This window comes from Echiichthys vipera (assembly GCF_963691815.1).
Source record: "Echiichthys vipera genome assembly, chromosome: 22".
NCBI classification, from domain to species: domain Eukaryota; kingdom Metazoa; phylum Chordata; class Actinopteri; order Perciformes; family Trachinidae; genus Echiichthys; species Echiichthys vipera.
Window position 1 is genome coordinate 7,076,081 of NC_139847.1, and position 27,197 is coordinate 7,103,277.

General features: G+C 41.7%; 1 protein-coding gene across 1 annotated transcript; it reads right to left on the reverse strand.

Moving 5' to 3' along the window:
* Nucleotides 1-236: 236 nt before the first annotated feature.
* Nucleotides 237-25,634, reverse strand: vax2 (ventral anterior homeobox 2; the record flags this gene model as incomplete). The annotated part of the gene is made up of 3 exons (XM_083937275.1): nucleotides 237-728; nucleotides 20,610-20,797; nucleotides 25,400-25,634. 3 exons carry the CDS (start codon nucleotides 25,632-25,634, stop codon nucleotides 237-239), a joined length of 915 nt encoding a protein of 304 aa, XP_083793401.1.
* Between the last annotated feature and the right edge of the window lie 1,563 nt (nucleotides 25,635-27,197).

The window sequence follows — 27,197 nt, forward strand, 5'->3', positions numbered from 1 at the left end:
ATGTGAGAGAGTCTCCGTCACATCCTGTCCTTTGTCACCATTTTGTGTCAATGTGTCCAACGGTGCTGTGGCACAAAATGGTGCTCTGGTCCAACTGGTCTCTTCCTTTTTTTTCACATTTCTCATGATCCAGGTTGTTTTTTGTCCTGCGTCTGCTGAAGCTCAAGTGTCAAACAGGCGGCAGACTGAGGAGATGCGTCCCGGTCCTCTACTGTCCTAAAAGAGGGACGCATCACTTAAGAAACTGTCTTCTTCCCTCCGAGATCTGCCTCCTTCCTGTCCAGCCGCATGTACGGCTCAAAAGCTGAAGAACCGCAGCCATAGGCGGAGGTCAGTTCATGATGAGCGCCCCCCAGCAGCGGCATGGAGAAGCAGAGGGAGTGTGGCGGTGGGACGCCCAGCCGCGGTGATGGCGGGGTGCCGCCCAGCGAGGGCAGCGACAGCCCGAAAGTCCCCCCTCCGAGGGAGTTGGGAGGAGTGCTGCTGCTGATCCCCGGAGAGGTGGAGGAGCCTCCTGGACTGCTCAGCATTGAGCCGTTCGCCGGATGTGGAGGCCCCAGGAGGGAGTTAGGTGGCGGGACGGGCCCCGAGAGGAGGCGGCCTTGCTCCAGGAGGCGAAGGATGTTGCAGGTGGCCAAAGACTCGTTTGAGGAGGAGGAGCGTTTGTCTGAGTCCTTGGTGGTGTCCTTCTTCTGCTTGGTCCGACGGTTTTGGAACCACACCTTGACCTGCAACAACCAGGAAGAAAGATTCACATCATCAGGTTTTGTCCCAAACGCTTTCTCAGATGTGGAGTCAGAGGAATAGGAAGTGAAAGAGCCGGAAAACTACAAAGAAACACTGACTTAAAACAAGAAGTTGTATATGTTCTTTATGTTAAATCCTTCTGGTTTAATTCCAGTTATATAAATGTTAAAGGTCCTATATTGAAATAAATAAATATGTGTTATTATAAAGCAGGTAGAGGTGCTTTATTAATTCTGTGATATTATTAAAAGGCTCAATCCACAGAGAAACACTCACAGCCTGTATTCAGAAACTGTGTCTTTAAATGACGCGTCAGGACTTCTGAACAGTTGTGATGTCACAAATATACTATATACAGGTAGAAAGTACTGCTACGGTGATGTTACATTCATTCCCCCACTGCAATGATGGTTCAGAAACACAGTGAGCGCAGATGAGGAAGACCCAGAAACACTGACCAATCAGAGCAGACTGGTCTTTTTCAGGAGGGGGTCTTAAAGAGACAGGTGCTAAAACGGAGCGTTTCAGACAGAGGGGGAATACAGGTATATTCAGACGGACAGGATAAACCCAAGTACAAACCTAAAAATGAGCATGATATGGGACCTTTAAATGTGTGTTTTCTTTATATTGCACCACAAAGCTTCTGCTACTAAAAGTGATTCATAAACTCAAGAACTATTCACACTGTTGTCTTCTTATTAACATCAGAACGTGTGCAGATCACTGATGTGTCACTAACACCAACTCATGCTGACATTAGTGCCCAAAAGTTGAAAGTTTGCACAGGGTGAACACAGGTATAATTGACTTCTTTGTGACCTCCGCTCGATGCATATCTATGCTGTAGCATGCTCTGTGAGCTCACGATCGTAAGCGTTGAGAGCACGCTACTCCTAAGCATCAAATCAGTCATACACGCATAAATTCGTGCAGAACAAGGAGAGATGCTGTAATCCCTTGGCACCAGCCATTGGATCAACTCTGTTGTTTTCCTCTGCACATTTGATCATGGTCGGTCCCACGCACTTTGCCTCCTCTCACACTTCAAGGCTCTAACAGCCCTGAAATGTTACGTATGGGGACGCGCAGTGATATTAAAGCTACACAGCAGAGTGGGAATGTTATCCATCACGTTGGAGAGACTAAAAATAGACAGACACCGTGTGTGTGTGTGTGTGTGTGTGTGTGTGTGTGTGTGTGTGTGTGTGTGTGTGTGTGTGTGTGTGTATGCGTATGCGTATGCGTGTGCGTGTGTATGTGTGTGTGTGTGTGTGTGTGTGTGTGTGTGTGTGTACGCGTCTAAAGATAGCATGAGAAAATGGAGAACAGAAGTGTGCAAATGCATCACAAACCCAGCTTTTTTCTGGCTTTAGAGGAAAAAGAAAGTGAACATGTTAAATTAAAAGAAAAAAACAAAAAATAATCTGCACCGCTGTCTTCTCTCACGTCAGCAAACTGCAGAGTTTCAACCGCACGAGTCGTCACGCCACACGCAGCAGATTGAGAAAAGCCTGGTGAACTCTGCCTGTCCTTGTTCGCCGTGTTTAATTGATGGAGTGCAGCGTGGTTTTAATGTATAGCGTGTGGAATAGTGGGGGCCGGGTGAGATGTTGATTGGAGGGCACGCTGGGGTCACAGGAGATCGCTGCACGGAGAGCCACCTCTGAGAGGAATCACACACATGAAAAATGCATACGATCCTGACCGAGATTAACCGCAGACTCATTACAGTGTGCCACGCTGCAGGGTGGTGGGTAACATTCATGGGGGTAATTTAAATGAAATCTTGTTATCTTTTTTAGGTTCATACTTGTATTTTGGGTTTTGAAGAAGTTTAAATGCTTTAATGTTCAAAAAACACATTATTTTTCTCATCCTGCCTGTCTGAATATTCCTGTATTCATCCTCTGTGTGAAACGCTCTGTTTTAGCACCTGTCTCTTAAGACCCCCTCCTGAAAAAGACCATTCTGCTCTGATTGGTCAGTGTTTCTGGGTCTTCTGCATCTGCGCTCTCTGTGTTTCTGCACCATCATTGCAGTCAGCTAAATGACTGTAACGTCACTGTAGCAGTATTTTCTACCTACTTATAGTATAGTTGTGACATCACAAGAGACCGTTTTTGAATACAGTGCGCATCTCTCTGTGGATTTAGTGTTTCGATACCTCCACAGTATTTATAAAGCACCTCGACCTGCTTTTTAATAAAAAAAACATGGAAATCTCTCTTTTTACAGTCTGGGACCTATAATATAAAGTACAAAGTGCATGTTTGTTTCAATAGATGAACAGACGAGTGCTTATGCCACTCATCTTCACCTTTGCACTGTGAGGTTACCAAACACTACACTGAAAGTTATTTACGCACTCAACAGACCTTCCATCAGCCTCTTCGCGATTTTTCGTAGAAATCCATTAATCTAATCCCCGATAATTGGGGATTGACAACAGCACATATAAAAAGGAAACTCCAGTTACGGCAGAAATGCGTAAGCCTGTGACGGGTCAGCGTCTTGATTTAACGAGCAGTTTGATAATCAAACGAACAAACGTGTCAAGCCTGAATGGAGGTACAGTGCAAACACAGCAGGACAGTGTGAGCGCGAACACACACACACACACTCACAGATTTCACATGTGGCCTGAACACGTGACAGTCAGATTTGGAGTGAGCGAACCTCTCACATGATCCCATTTATCGGTGTGACCGCCTTTCTCTGTGATGGTACCACTGGTATTGTCCAACTCTGTCAGACTGGAATAACACTACTCTCTACTTTTAAACTACTTCTCTTGTCTTTTTCAAAGGTTTTTGGCAAACAACAACAAAGTCTGAGACTGTGGGCCTCTCCCAAGCCCCAACCACAGTGATTTCCTAGTTGATCCAATAAGGAAGTGCCAAAACTGCAGTTCTCTGTGTGTCCACTAGGGCAGGTTTCATAATAGAGCAGTTTCTCGTTGACCCCCATGTTAAACAGGTCGTTTTCACAGCATAATTAAACCTCTTTAAAGCCTGGTACTAAAAACATTCTAGTCTGTATGTTTAGGTCATATCTCCCTCCCCCTAACGTCACATACATGCCCTTTTTTTGGTAAGAGGAAATGAGGCAGAGTCGAAGTCAGACAAGATGGCGACTCCCATAGACAAGGACGATTGGATCAAGTTGAGAGAACGGACCTCGACGAACAGGCTAGGTCCATTTTTTACACAGTCTGTGGCCTCTCAGCCTGGTCCCTCACTGGGTCATACTGTAGATCTTTCAGCAACCGACTAAACCAACGGATGAGTAACACAAACAAACCCAGCTGCCAGAATAAAACATTGACATTGTGCGTTTCTGCAAACCACAGATATGTTGAATACCAATTTTTCACCGGCACTTTTAATGCTATGTACGACACAAGGAACGTTACTTAACATAAGCATGAAAATGACTTTGTTAGGTTTAGGAAAAGGTCTCAGTTTGGGTCAAAATAAGTACTTCTGTTATGTAATTGAGTTTCACTTTGACACAAACGGGACACCGGTGTGTGTTTGACCCATCCATCCACCCTGACCTTCTCCCTAAGCGGAGTCTGAGACTCGTTATACAAGATCACATGACTTCTGGAGTACTCACTTTGAATGTGTGATATAGGGTTTTAGTTGAAAGCCTGATACTTTGCACTGAGACGTAAATGGGCGCCAAAAAAGTCAAATATCAAAGTTTCTTTGGTTTGCAGAAACATACAATGCTGTTGTCGTGTACATTCACATATCAGCACTAAACTCTCTTTTTACTGATGCTATCTGTACTGTTTGTATATGTGTCTCTATGTGTACATTTCATTACTGCTTCTGACAACCGTGGGCCCTTTTCTAATCTTTAAACTGTTATTTCGTCCTTATTTTGGTGTATTTTTAGGAGGACTCTTAAAATGGCATGCCCTGCTTTTGTCATTACTTTGTTCTAGTACTACAGATGAAAAATAGCATCTTGGCAAATTATTTTACTATGTGTATTTATTAATTTGCACGTTTACTTGCTTGGGTTAAATCCCTGAATGCCTATTGGATCATGTAGAACTGTTTTTATTTATTTTATTCACATTCAAACCTACACAGTATATGCATGAAATTTGCTCTTGGCTGTTTTAATGTTTTCATATTTTTCTATTATTTGTTTTTATGTCATGCTTTTATTTTTATGGATTGCGGCACTTTGCCGATTCTAATCTGTTCCTTGTTTTGTGTTTTATTAGTTGTTTTTATGTTTCAACTCTCGACTGCAAAACTAGTTTACCCCTGGGTATCAATAAAGTAACCTGAACCTGATCTTTATATTTAATCCCATCAATAATTCAGCCATTAAAGCCAAATATTACTGTTTGACATAACTTATGATGACACCAAAGACACACATGTTGACTATTCTATGTGCATTTCTCTCTTAATCTTGTAACATTGTGCCGGGAAGTCTCTGTTGAATGAAATTCTAACTGAAAAAAAAAAGTTTCTGTGTTTTGCCCTTTAGGAAACACGTTCAAAAGTCCGAGAGTTGTGAAAAAATGCTTCTTTTCTAGTCTGCGGTGTGTTTAACACAGCTCCTTCATGCAGTCGGCGCCGGTTAATCTTCTAAAAACAGTGGTGAGGAGCTTCTCCAACAGCTGCTGATTGGCGGTAACCTGGCTCTGGCTGGTGATAACTATAGTATCACTGCACACAGGCAGCGGGGGCCGGTGAGATTACAGTCGGGCTGCTGACCAGGATCCAAATAACGGGATCGTGGAGGATCCACCGGCTCAGAGAGGAATACTGACACCAGCAGGTCTTACAGTCACCAGCAGTCATTTATACACGCAAACTTGCTTCAGTCAGGGGGCTTTGCAATCTGTACATATTTCGAAAACTCAAACAAATCCCTGTAAAAAAAGAGGCACAGAAGGAGGGAAGGAGACAGGAGAGGAGGTGGGGGAGGAGCAGCAGAGATGATCTGTGCAGATGCTTCTACGTTTCTTCCTCGTTAGCTCACACACCGGCTCTCTAAAGTCCTCATGTGCCACCGTCCTGCCTGACATCCCTTTTAAAAGCTTCACACGCCCGACCAATCGCCGCCCTCCCTCCACACAATGAGGGGCGTGGCTCGGCTCGCTGGTGTTTTACGGGGATTTTACTAGAGCGGGGGAAATGATGAGAAGGGAAGAAAGCAAAGCTGCCTTTGGTACATCTACACTATTGGATGTAAATCCTTTTTAATGGGATCCAGGGTTCAGAGCTGGGGCAGAGATTACCAAGGGAGATCTGGATCTGGCGTGACCTGCATTTGCCCCGGCCTCGCCCTCTGCACCCCGCCCGCTGCACTGGGAGAACTATGGAAGTGGTTAAAAACACATTATTAACTAATATCCATGTCATTGTGTGTTTACGTACACCTGGTTATTGTCTTTTCATGTATTATTATATAGCTTGATGTCAATTTAGTGACAAGGAATTGAACATTTAAGGAAAAGTCAGCTGTTATTCTGTATTTTCCTCACGTGAAAACACCAAAACGACACTTTGTCATTTTGAATAGTGTCTAACTACCCTGACCCGTCTGTGGTACTGAAGGTGTTTAGAAATGCCTCATGAATAGATGGTTACCAGCCTTGTTTTCTGTTAATATATTAATATAAATGAGATAATAAAATGTGGTTCTGGAGACACTGACTGTAGCAGGAACTACCACAGAGGTGGGTTTTTTATTTTGCTAGGTCCCAACTGACCCGACAGTCACAAAAAAGGTCAAGTTCAAAGATGGGTGAAGTCCGAGCAAGAGCAGTCAGACTTCAGCCTGTTTTGCAAGATGGTCTGTAGTTAATTTTATGTATTTATTCATTTATTTTTCACCAGACTAATCATAAAAGCTTTTTTTCCTGGGCCCTCTCAGTTGAATTTCTATTTGAAGGGGGCGTTATCAACAAGCAAAACGCTTCTGGATGCAAATCTGTGGCGGCCGGGTCACAAACTTTATCAAATTACAGCTCAACAGGACTAAAAAACTGCTTCTGAGAAACATTTTATACAGTCATCAATGCTGCCTAGTTCGACAGTATGATCAGAGTTTGGTGAACGGACCTGCAGACTGGACGGGGGCGCTGTCAGTCATCGTCTTAAACCCGCCCCACATGAGATGAACGGTTTTGATTGGTCCCTGTGAACGGGCCTGGATGTCTCTGCCAGAACAAATTAAAACTTGAGTTTGACGGTTGTTCTGTTTCCAGGCTAGGGGGCTGTAGTTTTTACCAAAAATCACCCAAACTGGAGTAAATAGTGTATTTGTTGAGGACTTTTTTCACCTGTGGATTAATGTGCATTTGGTGCTTTAGTGAGTATTTACAGAGCAGACTGATTCGAAGTAAACTAGGACTCTGGTTAGGCAATCTGATGACTTCATTGTTGGTTTTGGTCTTTTTTATTGACATTTAGGAGAATTATCACTGGCTTTGTCCTTTAAGATGGCTGCGAAATTGGTTCATTTTAGATGTAAATTAAAATAAAAGGAGAGACACACGCTTGTTTTTGGTTCGATCCCCAGACCAGCAGGTCAAATCTGGGATCCCCGCCCTCATTACCACCACTGAGGCGCCCTTGAGAAAGGCCTTTAACCCCGACTGCTCCAGTGGAGCTGCTCAGAGGTCAGCAGGTCAGACTGTGGTCGTACGGAGCTGCTAACTCGTATGAATGAGATCGTTCGTTCCTGAAAAAGGGAAGTTGCTCTCAGGGAAACTCCCCCTGAATAAAAAAGGTGAGATCAAGCAAAACAAAACTAAAGTTTACTCAGGCCGACTGTAATAATTAAAGGTAAAGGTGTGAGTTTTGTGTGTCAGTATAAGTGTGCAGAGAAAAGATATTAAAAGAAAAACTAGGGCTGGCTGAGTCATCAAATTTTATTTTCAATTATATAAAAAAGGTATTTGAAATAAAACGAATATTACGCATCCTTTCCTTTACTGACTGAAATATGTTGAAATATGTTATTACTCTTTAAGCAGGTTGTGTACTAATATTACAACAAATTAGATTTTATTTAGTTTGGTCTAATTTAATAAAATATTTTAGAATATGTTTTTAATTGAATATATATATATTTCATGTCTTTTTACAGTTTTTTAAAAATATATTTAAAGTTCAAGAAAATCCCCAAAGTGTGTTTTAAAGTTCAGTTAATGCACAATGTTTCAAAAGTCAATGAATAACTGTATTAAATGATTGGGATTGATTTGATGATCGAGCAGCCTTAAAAAAACACATTATAAAGTTGTTTTTTAACGATAACTTAATTAATTATAAGTTAATAAAACCTCAATACTTTCAATTAAGAGAGGTGTGGGACAAGAAGACGCGAGGTATCGGAGAAAAATGAGAGGCTGTGGGTTAATGTGTTCACGGTGGGGTAAAGTCAAGGTCAGGGAGAGATGGGCGAGGCCGGCGTGCATGGCTACGCAGACCAGTCGGGCAGAGGTCAGCCAATCGGAGGCCTGCGCTGTGAATCCAGACAGCTGCAAAGAGTGCGGCACAAACTGGGCTAGAGGTAGAAAGGTTAAGCCAGCTCAAGACCCAGTGCGCAGATCAACTGGGCATCCATATGTGTCCATAAAACAAATCACATAATCTTACATGAGCAAAGTTAAAGGTGGAATAAAGACGATATTTGTTTGTTTTAGATGTTTTTTTTTTCATAAATCTGTCCTGCTGTTCTTTTTAAATCACTTCCCCGCGACGCAATAAAGCTGAACCCACCTAAGCTTCGACGATGATGGAGGGCATTAACTAAAAAAAACGTCTAATGTGACACACAACGCTCTCCTGCCCGGATCTATAATGCCGATAATGCAGAGTGAAATGCAGGATTGTGACGGTAAAGTCTTTAAGAAGGACACTTGGTGACAGTCTTTCACACTTTCCATGACCCCTCCAGCAGCTCGCTGCACCCTCTGTGACCCCGTTCAGACCCCCTGATCCCAGGCATGTGATGAGCCGCAGCACAATGAAAACTCTTTTCCATGGAGGTTGTACCAGGCGCACCAGCAGCCGTTCAACTGTACGTAACAGACCAGTGGATGTGTAATGTAATGCACCCGTGAAACTGGACGTGACGGGCCAGTGGGTGAAGAAACCAAAAAAGTAATGGGCTGATTTAACGACTTACTCAATAGCGTGTGTTGGATCAACACATCAGTCTCTTTCAGATTGTATCAGTGACACCAGGAGCAATTATTACATCTGCCAATGAGGTTGTGTTTTGGGCTCGGTTTGTCTGTTTGTCAGCGGGATTACGGGAAAAACTATAAGTCTCATTTTCATGAAACTTGGTGGAAGGGTGGAGCACGAGGCGCGGAAGAACCCATTAAATATCGGATTGGATTCAAATCAGGAGGCGGATGCACAAATTATTTTTCACTTTTGTTGACATCGCAAGATAGGGCACTTGTGCTGCGTTCATATGGTGTGGGAATAATTGGAAAAATGAGTTTCCCACTGGGAAAGCTCACACTGTATTAACATTTTGAGATAGGGCTCCGAGTTCCCTTCTAGGTTTAAATTGAAATTATTGCTTCTATAATGAAACCTGCAGACTTTTCAGGTTAGTAGAGTTATTTGACAGACCAATAATTCAGCAGAAATAGGCCTGTAACCGGAGAAAAAGAAATAAGCTAAAAAATTGAGTTATTCATTTTTATTTTAAACATATTTGTTGCCATTCGATGTGGTGCACCCGGGACGGGACAACCTGAGAAAAATACTCATAGTTTGTCAATGAAATGGTCTTTTTCAGCAAATATTAAAGTGATTTAACTCTATTCAAAGAATTATTTAGGCAAAATGACAAATTTACAATTCACAAAAGACTTCTATCTCAAGCTACATTTGTGACAAAATTGAGTTAATTATAACTAACAATTATTTTCTCTACGATAAAAGTGCTGATTATTGTCTGAATTAATGGATTTATCATTTAAAATGTCAGGAAATGCCATAAAAATGTTCACCCAGCTGCTCAAAGTCCGGTGTAATGTGTTTGTACGACTTGTTTTGTCCCAAACCCAAACAGCAAACTATGATTTAAAGCAGAGAAAACAAGGAAATCTCAATATCTGAGACTGAAAACAGCATTTTCCGCCATTTTTGCATGCAAAATTACTTTAAAACTTAATCAAAAATATGTGGAAAATCATTTATTTTGTGTCGATCGACTAATCAAATCATCTGCTCATCGTGGAATCTATTATTTTAACATTTCCGGGGTTATTTGAATAGTCTAATCTGTGTCTTAATATGAAAGGAGACTGCATTTCCTGTTTGTGCAACTGCTCTTTGGAATAGTTGAGCTTCAACGCATTTGACATTTTTTTTACCTCCTCATGCTTTTCTTTTGTTCAGTGTCATTTCTATGTTTGTTCTTGTTTTTTTAAACGAACTCTCGTGCTTTTATGACGGTTTCTGTGAGATGCTTTTATTGTGAAGAACATGGAAGTCCTGTTTTTACAGCAGCCATGACAACAGGGCCTCCGCCGCTGCTGCTGCTGCTGCTGCTGCTGCCGTTAAGGTTAAGAGGACTTGACCTCAACGTTGTCTCTGGGATTTGAAAAAGAACATTTTCTCCTCTGTCATTGTTGAAATGGGTTTTAAAGCAGCATTTAGACAATTGTGTGCTGGAACTGTACAAACTCTACTGTATGTTGTTGTTTATGGTTTCAAATCCACCAGCATTAGGATTACAAACCCATAGATCACAAACGCTCCATTCACGTTGAGTTTGTTCCTGCCTGGTTCTGCTCTTCAAGTCATTTTCCATTAACGCATCAGCCGCTCTCCCCTCCCATCATCCTCCTCTTCTTCATCATCAACCAACATCATGCAGTGCTTTCAACATCCCCTCGAAGCCTCCTCCATCAGCCAACTTCACCCGAATAAACCCGATGTGGTCCTCCATCGCTGCAGCACATGTCCAGCCAGGTTCAGCCAGGGGTTAACCCCGTCTTATAGAATCGCTGGTAGATATGGCGGCCTAATCCTCCTTAGTGCAAAAGCACTTGGGACTCTGTTATGAGGCCCACATCTTTCTCTGTCCCTCCCCTCCTGTCCTCCGTCCATTCACCGCCCAGGAGTGAACCCCACCAGGTTCAGATAATAGCCTCCGCCTCCTCCCTTCCTCACACCGTAATGTCGGAGATGTGCTGCACTCGTGCGTCAGCAGGGGTTTGAATGTGGTCCATGACTTTTCTTGCATGTCACCCCGCAGTCGCTCCAATCGCCTTCGGTTTTATGCTTTTTTTTTGGGTGTTTTTGTTCTTTTAGGAACCAGATTTGATTTTTATTGTCACAGCTGGTGAAAGCAAGACAGAGGACGAGTTCACAATTCAGCTGCCTCACGCTCAGTTTTCATCTTTTATCCCCGTATTTCACATCAGCGCACACACCTACATCAGTTTCTATCTGAGGACAGTGCTGCAACTAACGATTATTTTCATTTTCCATTATTTTCTCGTTTAATCGATCGGTTGTTTGGTCTTTAACATGTTTCCCAAAGCACCACATGACGTCCTCAAGTGTCTTGTTTTGTCCCAAATCCAAACAGTTTATGATGTAAAACAGAGAAAATGAGGAACTCTTAATATTTGAGACTGAAAACAGCATTTTCTGCCATTTTTGCATGAATAATTACTTTAATACTTAATCAAAAATAAGTGAAAAATCATTTAACAACTCACTGATATTCAGTTTAGTGCCATAGTGGAGGAAAGAAACCAGGAGATATTCAGCTGGAATCAAAGAATTTGGACATTTTTTCTTTTTCAAAATGATTTATAAACTGTTAAAGTAGTTGGCGATTAATTCAATAGTTGACAACTAATCGATTAATCAAATTATTATTGGAGCTTTACTGCATTTGTGAGTAAATCTTGACTGAATAATCACTTTTAAGAAGCTGGAATCAAGAGAATTGAACAGTTTTTATAAAAAAACTAAAATACTCAAACTGATCAATTCATTGACAAATCAGCTGCTGATTCATTCGGTTGACAATTAATCGATTAATCGTTTAGTCGATTCATTTTTCATGCAAAAATGGCAGAAAATGTTTTTTTCAGCCTCACAAATACAGAGATTTCCTGCTTTTCTCTATGAATTCATAAAAGAATGAACTGGATATCTTTGCGAAACAAAACATCTTATTGCATCACTATTTTTATTTTCTGACATTTTATTTACCTAAAGATTAATCTAGAAAACACTCGTCAGATGAATGGATAATGAAAATAATCACAACCCTCAAAGAAAAATAAATAAAACACTCAGAACAAATAGCTCCTTCACCGAAGAGTCTACTGGAGTCACGTCTATTCATCTGTGAAGACACTGACCATGTTTTATTTACAGTAACATAACTTTATTTATATCTGACGTAGAGACCAGCTGTGAAACCGCGTCGACGTGGAGCTTTACACAGGACATAAACACACTGTATTGTTGTTTTTATTTCCTACATTTTATCCTGCATTTGTGTGTATAAATAACAAAACAATACTAGTTTCACAAGTTAAATTTAATGTGTATCGTGTATATTTTTCTAAATCGTTCTATAGCGATTTACGCGATTTACGTTCTTCTCCTGCACTTCATGTTGATTTTGCACTTTAATAAAATGAGAAAATACACTTTATTTGTTACGCATTTAATAACAGGAGCATAGAAAAATAGACTTTACCATGTAGTTATGTCACATAGACATGTTATATATGATATATTTCATTAGAGAGATAAAAAGACTTCTATCAGGAGAGAAGACTCCAGCCATTGTTGCCCAGCCCTCATTTTAAATGATTATAATAAACATTTGTATATTTTTTGATAAAGGCCTGTATCATTTTTTTATGAATTTTGGGTTCCTGACAGATTCATCATTTGTCACATTTAATTCTGCCCAACAAGCATTTTATCTTTTGATATTTTAAAGTACACTTCTACACTTTTTCTTTCTTCTTGTAACAAAGTGTTTTTTGTTTTGTCTCCTGAACACGATGACGTTCCCTCTGCACTGGCAGGTGTCTGAAAGCCTCTGCAGGTAATCTGCCAGTTAAATTGCATTACACATTCGTGCGTGCCTGTGTGTGTGTGTGTGTGTGTGTGTGTGTGTGTGTGTGTGTGTGTGTGTGTGTGTGTGTGTGTGTGTGTGTGTGTGTGTGTGTGTGTGTGTGTGTGTGTGTGTGTAGGTGAGAGAGAGAGAGAAAAGAAGAAAACCTCTTGTATCCAATTTGGCTGATTTTCCTGTTTTCACATCGGTTGAAGGATTACATGGTCCTCCATATGTTTGGAAAATTACTCCAACCTTGGCTTCACACAGTCTCACACACACACACGCACACACACACACACACACACACACATACATATACAGACACACACACACACACTTCACTCTCCTAGAAGCTGATGAAACAAGTCAATGCAATCTGAGAGAGTGATTAAGGACAAAGGCAAATACGATTTAATTGCTGTTATGTCCTTCTGATTATCTCATCAACTGATTAGATGATCAGAACCTCGCAGGTTTCTTCTTGACCATCAGTCGGACAAAAGTTTCCGTTCTGACTCTCGCTCTCCTTAGGTCACCGCTAGAGGAAAGAGTTTGTTTCTCTACAGCACCAAACATTGGAGCTGAAGGCACAAAGCAGGGCGTGTGTGTATCTGTCAGTCTGTCTGTGTCCCTTCCTATCTCTTTCTCTATTCTGAGTGTTTGGACAATCCCCGTACTGTGCTGCCTCGTCGCTGCTACATCTGCACGGCTATACGTCATGGCTCGGGTCCTCTACGCTCCAGACGGGTGGCCAGACACCGTCTGTCTGGGCCGTCATGGAGAAAAATACACACAAACGAGGACATTCACTGTACGTAGACGAGCGCTTAAACACAACTTGCCATCTTGTCTCCTCTCGCCTCGGCCTGCGGAGGAAAACACAGATTTCCTGCAGTACGTGGCACAAAACGAGAGGGTTTTTTTTGTCTTTTGAGAGGAAAAAACACAGAAGGATTCGGTTTTTAAGCCAAGGGCGTCCGTTTATCTTAAATCAAATGTACCAATGCAAAGCAGTTGCACAAGCAGGTGTAGCTTCGTAACAGGGAATTTAGATTTAGCAGCTTTCGTAAGAGCCTGAGTCTCTTCTTCGCCCTGCCAAAGAACTCATAATAGAAATACTAATAGGTTTTATTTATAGATCACTACTCAAGGTACTCAAGACATGCGTAACATGTAACAATAAAGTGTCTTGCAGGACAGTAGCAGCCCTCGAACTCTAACCTCAGTCTGTGGTACAGAAAGCCACGAGGCAAAAAGAAACAAACCCAGACAGCAACAAGAAGCGTCGTTTGAAAGTTTTCACAGGCGTCACTAAACTGTGCTTGAGGCTTGTTTGTCCGTGTGAGAGAAAAAGACAGCAGGTCAGGACGTGACACTGAGCTCACATGACTTGCCTGTCGGAGGTTTCACACCGAGGTGGGCTCTGGTCTTAAATCATATCAAGCACACGAGGACGCTGACCGAAAATGTGGGGTTTTTTTTTCGGCAGGTAAATCAGTAAAGGTCCCTGCCTGACAACGTTCACACTAGAGACGGTCTTGATGGGATCACAAAGTCCGCACTTTATACCCCCCCTTCTATAATTCCTGCACCCTGCTCGGACCACACCCATCTTTGATCTTTGAACTACACACCTGTAACGTTTCGTAACTGTACCTTGCACGGTTGGGACGCCATCAGGGTGTCAAAATCAACAACCAAACACCTGACAAATACTCAAATTAATGAAAAATTACTGTCTTTTTTATAAAAAATTGCTTCTGGTCTTTGCTTGTTGTCAAAATGTGTCCCCTGCAGGCCTCCGTACACTCCCTCTTAGTGAACTTTAGTGACCAATAAAATGGCAGGAGAGCAGGGTCATCGTTTTAGTTTACAAGTTCTTGCTTTTAAAAGTTTACTGTACTGAAACCAACACCACATTGATGGCGTTATACATGGATTTCAACCAGAGTTAATGTCGAACGCATGGAGCTTTAATGTTCCACAACTTGACACAATAAAGAGACGACGTCCCTCCTCTTCCAAGCAGCTAGGTGACGTAAATTTGTGCGAGAAGAGAGACGTAGTCCATTGAGCGGTTTCACATAAAACTAACTGGTAGATTATAGGATTTTGTTGACTTGCAAAATGATCTTTTAAATTGACAAAAATCATATTTGTTATTCGTGGCACAATTCAAACGGGATGAAAATACAGTTTGTCTCTCGCAGTTGGCTACCGTACAGATTTATTACAGAAGTAAGGTCCCAGGGGGTCCACTGGAAGAGGAGGGACGTCGCCTCTCTATCTTTAAGTTGTAACGTAACGCCCTTTCAAAGTACTATTTCCAGGTCCAAACCTCGTGTCTCTGTAATTCTGCAGTGTTGTGTTCCAGGAAGAAGATGTGATCGTAAAAGGTTCACAGGTTTGCCCGTTGTTGTTTGTTTTTTCCACGTAAAAAATCACTAATAACATTCATAAATACATTTTTAAAAAAAGGGACTCTGGACTCTGACACTTCCTCCTCCAAATTTAACTGACTTCGTTACACACTTTGGGCTCAGTCTCGAACGTAATATGGCATAATAATGTCCAGCCCTGGGTCCAGATCTAAACCCCATAGAGAATCTCTGGAAAATCCTCAGTAACAAAGTAATGTGTAAGAAACCCACTACAGTTACTGAACTGTGGAAGAGACTGAAGAAGAACGGACCAAGATCAAACCAGAGAAGTGTGAGAAACTAGTGATGTCCTGTGGGCGCAGATGTGCTGAAGTCATTCAAAGCTGTGGCCCCTAACACTTCCTGTTCATGTTTGAATCCTAGAGAAGGAAACATTGTTTAAATCTTCTCTTCTGACACAACGGCTACTGTTCTCTAATTTTGCTCACTGCTTTTTTACAATATAAAGATTTTTGTTGAAGTGTTTTGGTTATTTAAAAAAAAAAACATGCAAGCACAGCAGTGGTATAGCCACAGCTGATATACTATCAAATTATGAACAATGAAAAATAACAGTATTTCAGAATAAATCACGTTTTAATACTTTGTTCTCCAATATTAAGTTTGTGACATTTGTAAACTAATTTGAACAGAATCCTCTTAAATTAAATCCTGACCAGACAAACAATTTAAAAGCAGGAACACATCCACCTCCACTAAATATCCACTTTCATCCCTCAAAGTGTGTCAAAAAAAGGACAACAAACGTAAACATTTGCTCACATGTGTGTGTAATGTTCGCCCAGCTTCACATGAAAGCTTAAATCACTGGAGCTCTCTCCCGTTTGCGGCGGGATTAACATTAAACCCATAGCTTCTCCAGTGGAAAGGGCTGCGAACAACAATGGACTGATACAATGGCAGCGAACACGTCAGCTGCACTCAACTCAGGAGGACTGTGGAAGAGCTTAAAGTGACCACACGCAGCATGGCGTCCTGAAAAAACCCTCCTGAAGTCACACTGTGTGTGTGTGTGTGTGTGTGTGTGTGTGTGTCTGTGTGTGTGTGTGTGTGTGTGTGTGTGTGTGTGTGTGTGTGTAAGTTTGTGTCTCCTTCCTGCCGACAGAGAAAGCAAGTTTGACACATTTAAAGATAAATGTGGAAGAAACTGGGGAAGAAAGACTCTAAAATGTTCAGATTACAAGTTCAAAACACAAAAAATCCACAAAAGAAGTCAAAGACGTAACGATGTTGTCCTTTTTACACAGAAAAAAACAGAAAACGGGGAAGTTAAAGCTCTCCCTGTGCTCATTTACAAAAGACTCACACGTGAATTTATCCTAGAATTAATATTAATGATCCTCCTCCTCATGCAGGAAACACACCTTCACAATAAAAGCTCAAGCGTCCCTAAAAAAACAAAAGAATCCTCCTATAATCTGTGGTCATCCATGAGTAAACTGATCTTTAAAAGGTAACTAAACACACACACACACACTCACACACACACACACCCTCCTGCTGGGTTACCCTGTAGCGGGGAGCCACCTGCCGGGATGAAGGAAGAGCTCCGAGCTGGTAACGGATTACTAAGTAACGCGTTACTCCAGAGGGGATTACTGAACGCAGGAGTTGCTCCGTGTCCTCTCGCGATGCTGCAGATCCCGAGAGACTAAATAAAGTTGGTCCGCACGTGTTTGACGCATTTCAGACTCACATTTCTTTGTATTTATATTTCATTTGAAGTTGTATTTGGAGGAAAGGTGATCGAGTGAATCAAAATGTTGAATAACGGCTCAAATTTACGCATTAACAAGGTTAAGGGGATGCAAGTGACAAGTTAAGACATGCAGGTGGATGCAATTAAAAGAATGACGGACTAATATATTAATGCCATTAATGTTTGTGTTGGATCTGAAGCAACAATAAGCAGTAGATGGTTATTCGCAGAGCAGCGGACTCCACCCAACTGGCTGCGCCCTTTTGTTATAAGCTTTACTGAAGCTGTTTTCTTATGTTTACTCTCATTTGTCCCGTTTGATGAGCGCTTCGTCAAAGGGAAGGTTTTTGGAGACGAAACTGCGCGCAATGGTCGGTGTTTTCAGTGTACTGAGACCAAAAGTCGTCGTTTTGGTTTTTGTTTTTACTTCCTAAAGAAAATATCTTCAAAATTTGCGTTGAAATCACCGGAAGTACATTTGGAAAGCCACAATTTAAAAACATATTTTAAGATTGTGTGTTTACTCCAGTTGTGCGTCTTGGAGATATTTATATTTATTTCTAAGCATCATGTGATTTTGTCTCTGTGTGTGTGCGTGTGTGTGTGTGTGTGCGTGTGCGTGTGCGTGTGCGTGTGTGTGTGTGTGTGTCTGCTGCCTCGTTGCGTGATCAGTTTGAATACCTGACCAAACTAATTGGAGTTACAGCATGGGTCAACGACCCAAACATTGTTAAAAAAACACTTAATGGTCCAACCTCTCGTATTCCTGTATTTCTGCTGCAGCCGCAGATAAAAACCACGTTCATGAAATAAAGTTTATTAACAAACAAAAGTGTGATAATGCTGCTTTGGGTGCAAGAGAGAGGATTGGGTTCAAATGCAAGTGCTAGGTCCCATGGGGCGCTGGGGATACGGTTTCTTTCTTTATGTTAATGTGAAGGCAACTTGTTTCAGTGCCAATGAGAAAATATCTGATTTAATGTTCATATTTGCATCGTTTCAGCACGTTATGGGTTAATATTTCGATTGTAAACCCTGAATTTCATCGAAATAAAAGGAGCAAACTTCGTGCTCTTATAAAACATTTTTAAAAACTCGACTTTTGTATCTAAACAGGAGCTTATTCCAAGTTATTACAGGTTAAAAATGCCTTTAGACGCTTGGAAACGAAGCGAACAGAAACAGTGCTGCTTTAAAAACCCGGAAAACCTGGAAAACGAGTGGCGAAAGGAGCGTGTTTTAATAGAAACATTACAAATAAACCGCAAATATCCCTTTTATGGATGCATGTACAATGAAAAGCAGTCTTAGATGAGCAGAAACGCTCATAATAAAGGATAGATGGATAGATAGAAACAGAGAAAAGCCTGTAACGGAGCGTTTCAGACAAAACAACATTTTGAGAGATCCATCTTTCATTGTGTGATTTGCGTGATTAGCCTTGAATGCTGCATTTGCTTTAAAAAAACACATATGAAAACGCCACAAATTTAAAAAAGAAGATAATAATAATAACAATAATAATAATATTCATAATAAAGAAAAGCCCACTGATGCCAACTAAAAGCATTTTGATCACGCCTAAAAGCTGCCTCAGAAGCGCGCGCGGCTTTAACGCCATTTACTGAAGAGACTTTTTTTTTATTATTTACATTATTCTGTTTTCACTTGAAGGTCAGGACGTTTCCATTCAGCCAATCCGCTGCCGTCTCCTTAGCAGCAGCAGGAAGCTGAGGCCCTCCCATTAACACCCCTAGTGTCAGCACTAATGAGGGACACAGTGGCTGCTCTGTGCTCCCCAAACTGCACACACACACACACACACACACAACACCCTTACACACACACACACACAACACCCTTACACACACACACACACACACACACACACACACACACACACACACCTCTGTGTTTGAGTGCGTTAGATATTAATGTTGGATGATGCGTAAAGCTCCTGCAACAAGTGTTTTTATTTATACAGACGAGGTCATTTAAGTCTGACACGACCTCCAAACCCTCCTGGAGTTTATCTGCATATTGGAATCTAATTAAATTGGCTCAATACGCTTTTAATTATTGTTCCTGGACATATTTACGCTTTGAAACATGTCACCATCTTCCCCAAACACAACTGACCCCCTTTTATTATATTAGCGTTGACGTATTGACACGTGGGTTATTTTACGCACAGAGATGTTTCTGTATTAAACATCGACCTGTATTTGGAGACTCTACGGCACAGTTATTGACAAGTCTGCAGGTTCTCAGTCAGAAGTAAACACTAATAATAAGAATAAAGAGAATAAAGAGTTCCGGGGCTCGTCCTTTAAATAAATGAAGACTAGAACATGTGTTGGGTAAAAGTCACAAGATTTATGCTTTTGGCCCGAATGGCCTCTCCAAGGGGAATCTGAATATTACAGAAACTAATACTAAACACTAAACAACAACACTAAACCCTGCAGTGTGTTGACTATGTTCATTATTTGTTGGTTTCGTTCATATTTTGTTCATGTGCTTTAACGGGTTCTGCAGTAATTTATCACTTTTTGAAGCTTTAAACGTAAAAATATCGCTGTGATGAAACGAATTCTCCGCATTAAATTATTATTACTATTTCTTATATTATTATTATTATTACTGCACTTCTATATGCTCTCCAAGTCCGCGTGTGAGCGAGGATGCACATTAAAAACGCAGAGGGGTTGGGCTCGTGGCGCGGCATGAAGTTTTGAATGAAGCGCGCGGGGTCTGTGCTCGGAGCCCGGATGCACCGACAGGTCGATCTAACCGGGCATCAGCACAGGGAAACACACTTTGGGGTTTCTTTATCAAAACGTATAATAAAAAAACAGCGTGCAAGGAGCGTTTTATAGATATAGATTGTTGGTGCTGAGAAGAAGATACACGTGTAAATATTGTTCTATTCTCTCTTTTTGGTGCATTTTTTTGCAGGATATGAAAGAAACCGGGCGCCTGGAGAAGCTGCTGTCACTCATATTCTATAATTCATACTTGTAATATTTGTATGTTAATGTAGACAACATCCAACATGTTTTGAAAGAACTGGGCCACATAAATGACACACAGACAGTTGTGCAATGTGAGGTTATAGGGAGGCCATATAGCCCCGTGCACATTTAAGGCCTTATCTGGCGCGTGCACAATCCCCTGGGGCCTATTTATCGCGAGGACTTTTGGCGGAGACATCTGAATTTAAAAACTCCTGCCCCTCCTTAAGGATGCTTGGCCCCGGATGTGTCCTTTCAACGAGCCGTGTCTGAGGAAGGTTTTGGGGCGGGGCAGCCCTCCTCCTCCTGCCCTCTGATTGGCTGAGGAGCCAATTAAAGGTCTCCAAACACCTGTGACGGTTCATTTAAATCAAAACGACCCGTAACACTGACTTCGACAGCAAAGACGAACACAATACTTATAATACTTATAATTAAAATATCCCCTTAACTCAGCCGGTTGCTAGGCTACTGGTTAGCTTCGTTGACAACAAATTATTTTGCAAAACAAACAAACAAAATGTTAAAGAGGTTCCTCAAAGAATCCGTTTCTATGTTCGTTTCCACTCTTAAAAACGGATCGTTTGCACCGGCGCGTCCTCGTACCTGGGTTTCGGAGAGGTTCAGCTGCCTCGCGAGCTCGGTGCGCTCGCGGCCCACGACGTACTGGCACCGCTGGAACTCGAGCTCGAGCCGGTAAAGCTGCTCGGCCGTGAAGGAGGTCCGCGTGCGCTTGGGCCGGTCCAGGTCGAGCCCCTTGGGCAGGACGATCTCCCGGATGGTGCCTTTGGCGTCTGTGCAGATTTAAAAAAAAAAAAAAAAAGGAAAACAATATTTAGCAAGTATTTTACATACATCCAGGAACAACTGAGCTCATAATTAAATACGAAAACACTCATGGACTCACAGATAAAACAGATGAATCAGCTTTTCTTTAAGGCTGGAGTGAAGATAGGGTAAAAACAGAAGGAACTGTAGATGTTCATGGCGCCAAACTCATGTAATATCAACGCGAATCGACACAAAGTGGTGGCTTCAAACAGAAAAAATGGATGGAGATCGACTTTGAGAGAAACCAGTTACATTTGTGTTATTTTGAGCAGTGTAAATAACACACCTGTGCTGTGGGAAAGGCCGCATACTGTTATTAATCTGTATGGACACAAGTGTGGTGAAAATGACACCTTCTGTATTTAAATTAGTGGCTCATAATAATAATAATTATTATTATTATTATTAGTATTAAGTAGTATAGTTTGCAGACACCGCGGTATGCTATAATCCATAGTTAGTAAATATATTAAATATTTGCTGGAAGTTGGCAACATGAATCACGCTCAAACGCGTAAATCCCCCTCGCGCAGAATACGTAACGTCGGTTCACGTGGCTGCGTCAGTTTCGCGTAGCTAAGCAAGAAACTGTCTTGTGCTTTAACTGCAAACCATTGGATGAAATCTGCTGCAGTTAGAACACTTTATATAGAGTCAGAGTGATGCAAACATACATATAAGGTGAGTTCTGGTCAGTTTCCCCCCCCCCCGGTTTCTCTGCAGCAGAGTGACACGAGCCCTGAGTGTGTGTCCGAGACGATTAAGTGTTTTTATCAATCAGTGGTGTTGCACCAAAAGCTGCGTAGCTTTATTTCTCTGCATGACCTTTAAATCACCCTAAACTAGAATGTAATCAAAAGCTCCTCAGTTGTTACACTCCGAGTTACTGTGTGCGTGTGTGTGTGTGTGTGTGTGTGTGTGTGTGTGTGTGTGTGTGTGTGTGTGTGTGTGTGTGTGTGTGTGTGTGTGTGTGTGTGTGTGTGTGTGTGTTTTTCATAACAGCATCCCACCTGTCACAGTTTTATGTATTTATTTATTTATTTATATTTGGTTACGTGTGTGCGGCTTATTTGTGTTATTTTGCCTTATTCCAGATTTGTTTGGGTCCTTTGTCCTCACTGTTGGCAGACTACCTGCTGTTAATCTTTGATTTATTTTAAGGATTGGCTGCTTCAGTGCTTGTTTCTAAAGATTGTTTGCTAAAAACAGAACAGATTTAAATAAAAGAAGAAAAGTACGAAACCAACATGGATTATAGATTTTTAGTAAATAACAATATTAGACGGGTCAGGGTCGGGGTTATTATCCACACGGTTAAAAATAAATAAAAATAGTAACTTTAATTTTGCTGAAATCGACAATTCCGGGGGTTAAAATACGCGTTTCAAAGAGTAAAAACTTCGTATGTTTGGCTGCACTGTGGCGGGGAACAGTTGTTGGTATTTATCACATAGCACGGAGGCGCAGGTCAGACACGACCCTCTCTTTGTCCAGGGTTTTGAGGTTATAAAATATGTAAGCCGATAAAATATGAAGCACGCTGAATTAAATATGAAACAAAACTGATTGAACTGCACATCCATAGTGTTTCTATAGGAAGAAGAAACCAAAACTCTAAAGTACAACTTAATTATATGCATTCATTTAAAAAAAAGAAAAATGTCATTGTTGTAAAGGACCATGTCTGCTTACATTAACGTATTTTAACGTGGTATTATGGAGGTAAACCAAACGGCAGAGGCAGTGAAACACAGCAGGTGTAGAGGGCAGAGAATCAGTGCGTAAAAGGAAAACTGTGGGCTGCTTTTGCCCCAGCAGGGGAATTAAAATAACTAATGAAACGCAGTAAATTAACCCTGATCTGTGTTAAATCTGCTATTTTAATCATGGTGTTATGGACAGTTATTCTTCGGTGTTTGGTTTGCCCAACAGCCCTAACATAATAAAACACGCCTGAGAGGTCTCCATCTTTACGCACTTTACGCATAATGACTTTGCGTAATGTGTCGCCATGGCGAGTGCAGATTCCGCGCCAGGGATGCAATAAAAACCCTCCTAATGTACAGATTTTCTTCACTGGATCCAAAAAGAGACAGATACAGAGAGAGGGAGACAGAGAGAGAGAGATAGAGAGAGAGAGGGGGAGAATGAAACAGCTCAAACTGTGATGGAAACATTTGCGAGCAGAGGGGGGAAGCCAGGCTGTGCTCAGACCTGCTGACCTCGCGCTGACCCCGGTCTCTCTGCGGAAAAAACCCAGAGCATCTAGAGGAAAAAAACGCACACAACCCCTGCGTGTACTGTACGAGATCTCCACCAAAACCGGCTCACACCCTGTCCTTCTGCAGGCCACTTCCTCCTCTGATGGACGATGTTAAAGACAAATACAATAACAGGCCTGTGTGTGTTTAAATAACTGGGGATTCACAGGGTTTTAAAGACACTCTATGAACTCCTGCATGTGGAAAACATCAGCAGTACAGATTTATTATAATTATGATTGTTATAAAAACGTGTTTTGCATATGGCAATAGCTTGATAGCCTAACAACCAATGTATCTACAATAATAATAATAATAATAATAAAGAGGCTGTGTATTCCTGCAGCTGCTACAGACACTTGTGCTGGAGCTTCTCGGTGTGAGGAAGCAGATTTTTTTTTTTTAATGTTTCTCTTACGCCATTTTTCCCCGTGTTTCTGCCCTCTCATATTCTCTGTGTGCTTTAATATTTAACACGCGTCGTCGTTGTTCTGTGAATGTCTCCGTCCTCTGCTCCACGGTGTGCCACAGGACACCAGCACCACGACTCAATAACAGTTCAAACTAAGCAGCCACCGATAATATCCCATAATATTCGTCTCCAATGAAGGACCGACAGGCCGACACATCGATTCTGTCCACAGCACAACAGTCACACACACACACACACACACACACACACACACACGCTGCAAAAATATCATACATAACCACCAGTTGCAATTTAATTGTTTGATTTTTTCTTCATAGGAACCGTGCGGAGTTTTTAGTCTTGAGATTTTATTTAATTTTAATTTTTATAAGTCACAGAGTTTGGTCTTTACCTGCTCTGTAAAGTGTCCTGAGATAACTTGTGTTATGATTAGGCACTATAAATAAAATTGAATTGAATTGAATGTAATTTATTCGCCTTTATCCAGGAAACATTTAAAAAAAAACTCCTCCCATTATAATTAATTTAAATTCAGAGTTTTTTTCTTTATGTTTTCGTGCTCAGATATTTAAAATAAAATAAAAAATACCCTAATAACCTTAAATAACCCGCAGGTCCAGATTGATTTGTCCATGTTTTCTTTATGTAACTGGACCCTTTAATCTGCACTGGGAGCCTTTAACACACATGCACTGTGCAGATTCATTTTCCTGAATTTGAAGTGCAAACATTAATTAAATACAAATATTTCTGTTTGTTTAGATTTAAAATATGACTCCAAAGCCTCCTACAATTACACATAGATTTATTTTAAACAAAAAATACAAATGCCAATAGATTTTTTATATTTTATTTTAAGGGTGTTTTAGTGTTTGCAGTCATTTATCTCAATTTTCTGGATTAAAACAAATCTCACTCAGAGGCTAAACAGGCCTCCCGCAGGAGGGCGTGGACGCTGCTATTAAATAAATATTATTCTGATAATCGGTAATGTAACACACACACACACACACACACACACACACACACACACACACACACACACACACACACACACACACACACACACACACACACACACACACACACACACACACACACACACACACACACACACACACACACACACACACACACACACACACACACACGTAATCGATGAAGAATGATGTTTTTCAGCTCCTTTGTTGGAAAAAGCAACACAAACAACCTGCAGAGGTGATTTTCTCCTCTTTATCTTCCACACTTTCCCCTTGTTTTCTTCTCTGTCTCTTCTCATATTCAGACACTTATTAGAGGCAGTTATTCTTTATATTCTGTACCAAAATAACGAGGCAGTGTCTTCAAATAGTCCCTGTTGTGTCTGTTCAATAGATGTGAATATTTCCAAATGAACAAAGGGAACTGTCACAGCTCACTCACACTATCAAACAATGAGTTTAGAAGTGATTTAATTCTCTACTGCAATATATAATTTAAATTAGCCTCATATCTGCGGGTGTGGTGTTACAGTTATTTGGGTATTGCGGAAGTGAAAGTAGCCCCTTGTTACCACAGCAGGAGCCTCACAGTGCACCCTGCACTCCAATTTATCCCCAAATAAACTCATATCTGCTTTCTTTCACTCCTGCAGATTTAATTGTAGCATTCTGACATTTTAAATGGAGTGTCAGGTTCATTTCTTATAAGGTTTGGTGCCGGACAGTTATTCTTTCTTGCATTATTGTAATTAGTGGGACTGTCGTTACAGTGTTCTGACCCTATGGCTCCTATTGTTGGGTCAATTGTGGATGTAATAATAGAGAAGTTAAAACAGCCTCGATGTCCTGGCAGCTCAGAATAAACGTGTGTTTTGTTTTTCGTTCACTTACCTCTCACTAAAATCCTCCGACAGTAGTCAGGGTCCACTCCTAAAAGTTTGTCGTGTCCATCTTCGCTGGAGGACGTCGGGGTGGACGCTGACGTCCCCGGGGTGTCGGTGGAGCTCTGAACCGGGGACCGGCTCCCTATCTCGGCGCGACACTTTGTCTCCATCCGGTCCGGACACAGCGGGTTGGGTCCACAGCGGTGGTTCCCATCGCCCATAGTCGTGGCCTGATCGAACATCTATAAGTAAGTGTCACACTCTTTAAAAAAAAAAGGATGATCTCTCCCTCTGTTCTGTCGCTGCTGGCTCACCCTTGTCTTTCTACTTTCTTCTCCTCTTTGCAAGTGTTCTCCAGAGACGAGGAGAGCATGCCCTCCTCTGCCTTCCAACAGAAAAAAAGAAAAAGAATAAAAGAAAAGTAGATCCAGTTACAAAAGAACCATGCGGTCCTGCAACGGAACAGGGGTGCGCTTCAGGTGTCGCGGCATGACGCGCGGTCCGGAGTCCAAAACCAAAAGGCAAAAAGGGGGGAGTCAGGGAGGAGGGAGGGGGGAGGAAGAGAGAGAAATCTCGGGATCCTGCTTTGACTACAGCAGCCAGGAGGTGCAGGAGGAGTGCATGGTGCGGCTAGTAAAAAAAAAAGGTACAAGGTGGGGAGGGAGGGGGACCAGATCTATGGAGGAGCGGAGGAGGTGCCGCAAAACGCACACGCCGCACACCCGCGTAGAAATAAAGTGAGAGGCGGTGCGCGAGAAAACAACAACAACAACAACAACAACAAAAAAACCTCCACACAAGCAAGCAGCAGCGGTCACAGTTCACCGGGCACCAGCCAGGGGAAGAAAGTTTGTGTCCTAGAGCCAAAGCAGCCTGTTACTTCACTCCCCGGTCACATCGGCTGCCTCGGCGGATCCGTGATTTCATGTCCACGGCCACCCCCAAAAAGAAAAAAGGGTCGGTGGTCGTCTGCTGCTTTTGGAGAGAAAAAGATGTCTGTGTTGAGACCCCTGGGTTGAAAATGGGGAAAGTGTCACATTTGCGCGCAAAATAAAGTCTGGAGCGCGCGTGTCAGTTTTTTAATAATAATTTGCTTCACAGCTGCAACATCACGTCTGCGCGAGGGGGGTCGGCTCGCACACCCTGCCTTCTACGGACAGCAGAGATGTCGGTGTGTGTGGAGATTATTTGTAGCGTTTACACTTCACAGAGGCAGGAACTTGACACGTCACTTCCTGTGACACGCAGGGTCGTCCGCGGATTGGTCGCGCCGCTCGACAGGGCACGTTTTTGACAAAGAGGGACGAGCGGCCGCCGCAGACCGGAGACATGAGACGATGGTTGTGTTGCGTTTTTGCCGCTCTGGAAACAACCAAAGCCCCTCAGAAGCTGTGGTGTGACAGAATAAAAGCCCCTGAGCCAGGGAGGTAAAGGCATAAACATCTAATAATGCAAAAACAATGCTTTTATTTTAGAGCTCCAACAAAAAACAAAGCACAATATGAAAATATGAGATTTTAATACAGAATTTAATCGACATCCAAAGCTCAGGCCTGCACAGACAATTAACAAGTGTTATATTCCCACTGTTGGTTATTTAAAAATACAGAGTCAGCTCTGTTGTATTCACACTGTAAAACATTCAGACATTTTTTTATTGTGTCTCAATGAAGAACATTAAAATATATAATATAATAGAATTACTTTAATGATCCCAGACTGGGAAATTATGTTGTTACAGCAGAAGAGGGTCAGCAAATTAACACTTTGTACATAACATACATAGAATCCAATTTATACATAGT